Source organism: Acipenser ruthenus, chromosome 30 (genome assembly GCF_902713425.1).
Source record: "Acipenser ruthenus chromosome 30, fAciRut3.2 maternal haplotype, whole genome shotgun sequence".
NCBI lineage: Eukaryota > Metazoa > Chordata > Actinopteri > Acipenseriformes > Acipenseridae > Acipenser > Acipenser ruthenus.
In genome coordinates this window covers 907,000-916,030 of record NC_081218.1, presented here as the reverse complement: position 1 = coordinate 916,030, position 9,031 = coordinate 907,000, and the positions used below count along the sequence as shown (strand labels likewise).

Here is a 9,031-nt window from a genome sequence, read left to right as displayed (position 1 = left end):
CAATAATTGTTGTGACAATTGATGTAACCAGGGGTTAATTTGTGCTGGGTCATAGCTGTAGTGGCTGTGTGCCAGTGACGTGGAGATCCCTCTTAGTGATTGATATTTGCCCACTGTTCGACCCCTATGTTAGCAGTGTCCTCTTCCAGAGCAGTAACAAGGCTCTAGTATAGCAGCATTTGTTACCTGCAGTTACACCTGTTATGTACATGCACCTGGCTGCACAGGTTTCTTTAAAACAGCATTGTCAAGAGAGATTGGTGCTCACTGTGTTCACCAACACGGTCTTATGAGACTGAGAACGACAATGTAAAATATAGGATTTCACCACATTCCTCATCTAAATGAAAAGGACACATGCTATGTTAATCAATCAATCAATCAATCTTTATTTCTTATATAACAACATAATTACACCCTAACCCTAACCCCGACCCCAACTTTAAACCTTACCCTTTACTGAGACTATTGTGTAATTTCATATTCATATCGTGCAAAAACACATTAATTATCACTGTTTTTAAGATTTCATATAATGGGGGAACATGGCAAAAAAGGCAGAGGCCATTATTCCAGAATGTTGCCTTTTTCAGTGCACAAAACTACTGTCTACTTAACATCGTTTCTTATAGTTTTGTATTAAAATTCTAATTGAGCGTTTTTAAGTTCTGAACAATTCATTATCATGAAGTTAGCTGTGAATTAAAAAAATAAAATCAAATAAAAATAGCCATGGGACGTTCTAAGCTCCTGGCTTTTATGGCTGTGCTCTTGAATTGGGAAATGGATTTAAGGTCCATTATGAAAGGTGGTTCATGGAGCAACACAATGAGATTTCACACTGAGATAGCAGAGGGTGTGCCAAGCTCAAAAAGCACCTGAGTCACAGCTCGAGGCGACTGCACCGCTATGGCTCACAGATGGGTAATGTGTTTACATCGAGGAGGAGAGCGTCTGCTCCATGGAGAGAATACTGCACTCCAAGGTGGTGTTGGTGAAGGCTGTTTGAAGAGGTCGGAGTCACTGTGAGAATGCCAGGAATCCAGAAGCCCAGAAGAAGGGCATTTTAGGGGATGTTGATCCCAAACAGTGTAGAGAGGATATGCATAGCGTAGTAGGTTCTTAGAGTGGGACTTTTAGTGGGACTAGCGCTCGCCTTGTGGGGCAAACTTTTTAGCTTTGTTAATTTTATTAAATTGTGACACTAGGGCTACCATTGCTGGTACCCTAGTGTCAGCACCTGTGTTATTTAAATCTGCACGCCTGTGTGGCAGGTCAGCACCCAATGCTCTATGTCTGCCTCAGTATTGTTCAGCGACCACCCACACATGTAACCAACCCCCCTGTTACAAAGGGGCTGACAACTTGTGGCTTTATTCCTAAGAAATGAATGCTAAAGGCAGTCCATTCTCCCATGGACATCTGAAGGACATTTTTGATCTCGTGGTAGTGGCCAAAAAGTAATGCTCGGCCATCAAGATTGTTCTCCTTTATTCTCTGCGTATACTTTTCAGTATTTCTCTCACTGAATTTGAGTTTTTCCATCTGGAAAAAAAGAAGATTACATTATTTTTCTTATATAATTGCAAGCAGATACATAGAGGATATGGAATGATCATTCGTGGTACGTGTTTTATTCGGGGTGTGGGGTTTATGTAAGGATAATCAAAAAAGTTTATCAAAAATGATCATTCAATATTCTATATATTTAAAATAAATAGCAATAAAATGTGTATTTATTATATTAAAACAATTAATTCAGGGATTATTTTACCTGGACGATCTCTACTTTTCAACAGACTATGCTTCAATGCAGATTCATCTCTAACCCTGTTTATGGGTTTATGGCAACTCGCAACTGTCATTCTAGATAGATCTGTCAAGTACACCACTGTTTTGTAATGTAAGCAAAACTTGTCCCGATAAACATGTTATTCCATACTAGATGGTCAGTTGCACACAGCAAAAAAAAAAAACCCAAAAAGCAACATGAAACCCAAAACAATTATTTTTAAACTTTGGATCAAGTTTCAGTTAGTTTTGCTGTCAATACACTACTGTGCACTAGATGGCGCTGACACTAACATAAAAGGCTGATCTAGCCTACATCAGTATGTCTAAGACAGGCAACTAGAACTCAAAGTTAGCTCCACACTGTCCTTTTCTTTTAGAACACGACATAACCTTTATTTTATTTGGCTAGGAAAACAGGTTAGAATCTTTTTAGAAGTGCTTTGAAAACTGGGACAATTTTATACCTGCTGAAGTAAAGGCTGATATAGATTAAAAAAAAAAAAAAATTATTATAATAACGACTATTAGAACCCAGAACCAATCTGGTTGCAAGGCTACAATCAATTTATAAGATTAGGAGATTAGACGCCTCAAATGCAGTATGACTGCATCGCCAAATTTTCATTCATTCTGCCTTTACCTGGCTTTGAGCTTGTCTGGTGAATTTCAACCCACTCTACAGCTATGGCCAAAAGTTTTGCATCACCTAGAATCTTAGGATTGAGACATAATAAACTAAAAAGTTACATTGCAAAAGTCTACCAGAAACCTTAATAGTAATACAGTATTTCATGTTCAATTTTGCAATGTCACATTTTAAAATGTCAGTTTTTTGTTAAGTATATGGAAGACTACAAAATGCTATGTCGTTGAATATGTTAACGTAACATTATTCAGCAGGTTTCATTCGACTTTATTAAGCAAAATGAGTTCTATAGAGTGATGCAAAACGTTTGGTCATTCATACAGAACTCAATATTGGAGCAACTCAGAACCACTGCTTGCAAACACCATAAAACAGTAAGAGAAAAGTATAGAAAGCGATTAAAATGACATCTGAAGCGGCACTTTATTTAGGGATGAAATGAATCCCAATGGTCCAAAGAATCCCTAAGGCAGGAAAAAGCTTAGAAGCTACAGAGATTATTGCAGAACTTACAAGTGTAGTGATTACCTTCCAAGAATGTCAGTTATGAGGAGAAGTAATCGGTTAGCAAGAAAGGAAGAGATCAGAGGGCTCGATGGTAGTCTGCTAATTAAGAGTGCCTGTAAAGCTTCATGCTTAATTTTAAGTGAGAGTAATTACCTATGGTTCTTTTAGCCTTCTGGTCTAAAATAACCATATTGATTACCAGGGAGTTCCTTCAGAGCCCCAAAATATATGTATCACTAATGGAAATAAAAAAACTTTTCATGATTAAAGAGCCATATATGGTTCAAGAGCCATCTGGTGGACAGCCCTGGTTTATAGTATCTAATTAAGTTTGCAGACTTTAAGTAGAGATATAAATTATTTTAGGGGGTACGACCAGGATCTTATAAGAAATGAAGCTCTTTACCTCTTTGCACACATCGTCTTCATTCATTTTTAAAACAAATCCGGATTTTAGTGGCATGACCTTCTCTAATTTAATGGTATCCTTTAGATTTTTGCTTCCCCGGATTAATTCCAGCTCCTTCTTGATGGACGGATCAAGGTTGACGGTGAACGCTTTAAAACAGTTGGCCTGCTGTATGGTGAGCAAGAAATCTTTCTTGAGAAACATTTCAAACAGCTCCGGATCCCCATCAATTTCCAGGAAGTTTTTAATTTGGTCCTTCATCAGGTGAAACTCGAGCCTCGATTCGCAAAAGACATCCCACAGAAGCTTGGTCTCATCAATGCTGTCTTCCCCAGTGAAGTCTTTATCTATCTCTGCTCTTTGTTCATCGTCTTCAATGCACTGTAAGATCCAGCTGAGACGACATGGCCACTGATTAGCCAGGACTATCCACGCGGCAATTTCCCTTGCTGGTGGTAATTCCTCTCTTTGGCTAGCCATGATTGTGATTGAGACTCTTACTGAATTGATAATTCTTCTCATATGAATGCTGTTCTCCATGAGGTAATATTTAAAGTTTCCCTCATCGCCTTCTTCGCTAATGACTCGCAGTGTTTCTTTAATCAAATCCTTAACTATTTTCAGTATGCCAACGTTACGTTCTCGTCTATCTGGGGTACAGCTAATCAAAGGAATCTGAGATTCATGTGCTATGCCGCTTTCCATACAAGATTCTTCAAGCACCTTTGATCTCTCTGCTTCGTATGAGATCCCCTGGTTCTCTTCTAATTGACCATCTTCGGGAAATTCTGACTGACGTTCTGCAAGTTTTCTAAAAACCTCACGCTTAGAACTTATGTCCATTTCGGGGACCGTAAAGGGAAGGGTCACGATGCGGTTCAGAAACTTATAACCGTTTTTATTCACACTTTCAAAGCTCTCCACACTCTTCACAATCACCCTGGGATCAATCGCCAGGATGGAAATGAACGGGATGTTTTCCCCGGAAAGCAAGATGTTTATTGCATCCAAAACCCCGGCAATTTTCTCGGGAGTGCACCGATCCAAGTTAGTAATTTCCAAGACGACACGGATGTTCCTTCTTTCGTAGACTTCCATGAAGCGGATAAAGTTGATGAGAATTTCCACCTCTTTCCGCACTTCATTCATGAAGCCCAACTGAGCACTCATTTTGGGTGCATCCATCTGCCTCTGGATTTTGAAATCCTGGTTGAACATCAGATTTTTACTCAACAGAATGGTGAAGCGAACCGCACCGGCAGCTGGTAGCCCAAGCGTTGCAATAGCCATGCTTTCGATCACTGTTATACCATCACCAGAACTGTCGCCAGTTGGGAAACCAACAATTATAACAACAGTAATCAACCCAATGGCAAGTAAAACTGAAACAATTGCAAGAAGCCAAAGCGGAAAGCAGCACATTTTTTTGGTTATCCACTCCGGCTCACGGCTTTCCTTTATTATTTTCCTGACAGACTCATCTATGTGTTGAGAAGTTCTGAAAACGCTGATGAAGAAACTGCCGAAAATAGATTGAAATGATTCACAGAGAGTGATGACCAGGCCCGCCCATAACTTATCGGTTCCTGTGAAGTGCCAGGCATTGAACTGTATAAATAGGTAGCGGACATTTCTTCTCTTCTTCCCACTGTCCAACCATTTTGGCCAGTAAAAAATCATAGTGAGTAAAGTGGACACAAAATTCCAAAGAGAACCCTTCTTTTGTGCAGGTGGAAATGTATTTTCTCTTCGTTCTGATTCCTTTTTCATATTCGCTAAAGAAAGGAAAATAAAAAAAATTATTATTATTTGTTTATTTAGCAGACGCCTTTATCCAAGGCAACTTACAGAGACTAGGGTGTGTGAACTATGCATCAGCTGCAGAGTCACTTACAACTACGTCTCAACCGAAAGACGGAGCACAAGGAGGTTAAGTGACTTGCTCAGGGTCACACAATGAGTCAGTGGCTGAGGTGGGATTTGAACCGGGGATCTCCTGGTTACAAGCTCTTTTCGTTAACCACTGGACCACACAGCCTCCTTAAAATATGTATAATATATAACTTATAATGTTAAGAAATAACTTGCAACCATAAGGGTGGGATCAAAATAATTTGCCCCATTTGAAGATAAGAATGTCCTAATACAAATCAAAGACACTCCGAGATCATACCATAGAAACAACCTATTTGTTCCATTAAATAAAATACCATATTGCGTTAGGGCTGTTTTGCCACCTATAATTTGGTATCCTCTCTCCCTGTTCTTTTAAAAAACAGCTACACCCTTGCAAACTGTAGGGCAGAGTTAGTCCTACCTATTTTTACATGATGAACTCTTTAGTAACTAAATGAGTGCGTTGATATGGTTTTATGCTGTTGCCTATATAATGTGTTGATGTTACATATTGCTGCTGTCACTCCAGAAGCCCATGGAAATGATATATCCTTTATATACCTACCTGCATGAAAATCTCTGGGTGTGAAAATTTCCATTTACCACCAGTAATCAGTGATAAAGAAACAATAGGCACTCATGTGTGAAAATGTTAGGCCGCTTTATGCTTTAATTAGGCATCTTAAACAACTTCTGAAAAAGTCTCCTGCATTTTACCATGTGTGGCTATGTGTTCCCTTTCTCTTACTATTTTAAATGGAATGCATGTGTGGCCTATTCAAGTCATCAACTAATTAGCTTATTTTTACAATTTTTGGTTCCAGTGGTTTGATTTCATATGCCCAACAAATCTTACACAACAGAAGCAATGGAGTGTTCTGATAAACGTGCACACTACTGTGTATTGGACAATCATTTCAAAGGGACATATTTGTGTTTTTCCTGTGTAGAAAACACACAGCAAGACATTTTAGTGCGCAACATCAAAACTTACTTTCAATCTTGCTCAAAAGCCTTTTAATGCGACTCGGGCAGGATGAGTAGAGTCCAACAGTAGATGGAGGCACAACTTTAGTGAGAGCCACAGACAGACCATAGGCATAGATATCATCTGTATCTGTAAAATGAAAATGTTAAAAAAAAAAGCTGTATGTAGATCATCATGACCACTGTATATATCTCCCTCGAGGAATACAATTTAATGATGGCACCAATATCCTTACAACAGCTTTTAAAAACGACCAAAGAACACAAAATGATCTCTGATAAATATAGCTGTTTAAGGCTGTATTTTTTTCATTGTTATCACAGACTTCATGGTTTCTGTGAAATGTACCCATTGCCGTGTGAATATACATATTTGTATTGTTTAAAAATAAATAAAGCAAAGTTTGCCTTATTGACGCACTACCTGTTGCATTTAGGAACCTGGCAGCCGGTTTAGTTTGCTTCCGGTAAATGATTGAACACACACTGCATAGAGCTGTACGATTAAAATGTCTTCAACAAAAAAGACACCAGCTGCATCAAAGATCAGGATTGAATATATTTCTGCTAAAGATCCCTCTGTCCAGAACAAGAAGGGGACATTTCATGCTGTTGTTGTTTTTACATTTCATGCTGTTGTTCTGTTTTTATTTTATTTGATAATTCACTGAATGCAAGATGCCTTCCCATGACACTAAATGCCAGTACCATAGATTGAACACAAGTTAGATACATCAGGATACAATATTACTGCACAATATGAATTGGTTGTCAGTACGATAGTAGTAATAGTATCAATGTTTCCTATTAGATGGATATATGATTTCTAAAGAGAGTTTAAACTTTGAACAGCCCCTCTTCCTTTCGGAGGTCCCGGTTTTATGTACCTCAGGAGGTGCAACTTACCATTTGATAGAAGCCTGCTAGATCTGGAAGATGATTGGCTGACGATACAGAACAATTTTCAAATTGCACTCACTTATAAAAGTGTAAGATTCTTTTTTTATTGTTTAGGACCAATGCATTCAGGACCAGTAATTATTTCAAAGTTATGCTAACATTGTTATTTACAAAATTAATTCATAATTTGTGTAATACAACAATAATAATAATAATAATAATAATAATAATAATAATAATAATAATAATACATGAAAAATGACTACTGTGTCAATTGGTTAAACTCTCCTGTTAGTATTAAGCCTGCATTGCAGTTGTGTATTAGGTGTTTGCCTTCTAATTGTTTGTAGAAAGTTATTCATGGGTCTTCTATTCAATAAGCTTTATTGTCAAACTAGGATGCAAGTTCAGTTGAAAGGTTGGTGTGTACAGCATGGGAGCTTTAAGTAACACAACTGTAAGATTGTAACCCATCTGCATCCAGTTGAAATACTGATAGAAGAGTTATTTCTTCACCACATCCGAACCCCAGCATTACAACAGGTTTTGATATTGGTGCTTTTGCGTCGAAATAAAAATCTAAGTGTGTGTAAGCAGGTAATGTGCAGCATTTAATGCGAATAGCAGAGCTCATTAAAGTTGTACGACTTTCTCACCTTACCTTTCGTGGCCATTTTGACAAGAGTGATCCAGCAAATTCAATACGCCTTGTCAATTTTCCAAAACCTACAAAACACAAAACACAAAAAATACTTTGGAAATGCTTTTTGGTTGGGGGCCATTCAATAGATGACCCTTAAGTCATGCATGGTTCATTAACTAAAAAAAAAAAAAAAAAAAAGTAAAACTATAATTGTATATCATACTTTCTACCTGCTCTTAGTGGACTTTACTCATATAAGCAAATATTTATTGTAAGTTATAATTGCACTGAGTCAGACTTGCTCATACTTATAATTTACTGTATTCTTTTTTTTGCTCTTACTTTAATTTGATCTTATTGTACTTTCATAACTGCTCTTATCTGTATTATGATATTCTGTAATGTGATATTTCATAATGTAATAACTTGTAATGTGATATTTTATAGTGCAATACTTTGTACTGTGATATTTTGTAACAATTGTGAGTTGCCCTGGATAAGGGCGTCTGCTAATAAATAAATAATAATAACAATAATAATAATAATAATAATAATAATAATAATAATAATAATAATAACTAAAACGCAGGGGACAACCATAGAGTTATCTTTTTCCAAAACCCATACACTCCTACAAAATCTATTGCTCCACGGTATAAACTAATAATTTAGACAAATTGTCGAGAAATTTGCATATTTAACTTTAATTTTTAATTACTCTGCAAACTAATTATGAGCTGCATAATAATTTAACAGAACGTGTGATTTCTTGAAAAATGTCGTCACAGCGTTGCTTGGTAGCACTGCTTGGTTTAATCAGACTAGACAAATCCACTTCACAATAGTTTTCATAATTTGTTTAAACTTCAAAGAGCCATCTTAAATGTTAGCTAGCATGTTGAAACACAGGAATAAACTCCAAATCCATGAAAGCCCAATCTTATTGAAACAAAACCGTCCTTAAAAGCAAGCTTAGCTTAAATTTCATCAAAGTCAGGATCACAACATGCATGAAAAAACTTTAAACTTTGGACGTTGTAAAAACCAAGGAGTGGTTGTGAAACAAACAGAACGTCTAACCAACACACACACACACACACACACACACACACACACACACACACACACACACACACAAATATAGTGCCCTTGAACAAAGAGCTGCAACCCAACTGTACCAATCCCAAACCACCTGCCAGGCACTACCGTGTAATTACAGTACAACACATGTCGTTGAGAATTTTACAAT

General features: G+C 37.3%; 1 protein-coding gene across 1 annotated transcript; it reads right to left on the bottom strand.

Moving 5' to 3' along the window:
* Window positions 1-441: 441 nt before the first annotated feature.
* LOC117435789 (NTPase KAP family P-loop domain-containing protein 1-like) lies at window positions 442-7,813 on the bottom strand. Its single transcript, XM_059004523.1, has 4 exons — window positions 7,801-7,813; window positions 6,247-6,369; window positions 3,354-5,131; window positions 442-1,545 (listed from the first exon to the last, which is right to left on the bottom strand). Exons 1-4 carry the CDS (start codon window positions 7,811-7,813, stop codon window positions 1,312-1,314), a joined length of 2,148 nt encoding a protein of 715 aa, XP_058860506.1. The 3' UTR covers window positions 442-1,311.
* Between the last annotated feature and the right edge of the window lie 1,218 nt (window positions 7,814-9,031).

What these genes read in the sequence shown, in the direction of transcription:
- LOC117435789 (XM_059004523.1), bottom strand. An exon ending in GCTTTTGAGCAAGATTGAAA is followed by an intron (nt 5,132 to 6,246) that starts GTAAGTTTTGAT and finishes TCCTTTCTTTAG; the next exon opens with CGAATATGAAAAAGGAATCA. An exon ending in AAGACGATGTGTGCAAAGAG is followed by an intron (nt 1,546 to 3,353) that starts GTAAAGAGCTTC and finishes CTTTTTTTCCAG; the next exon opens with ATGGAAAAACTCAAATTCAG.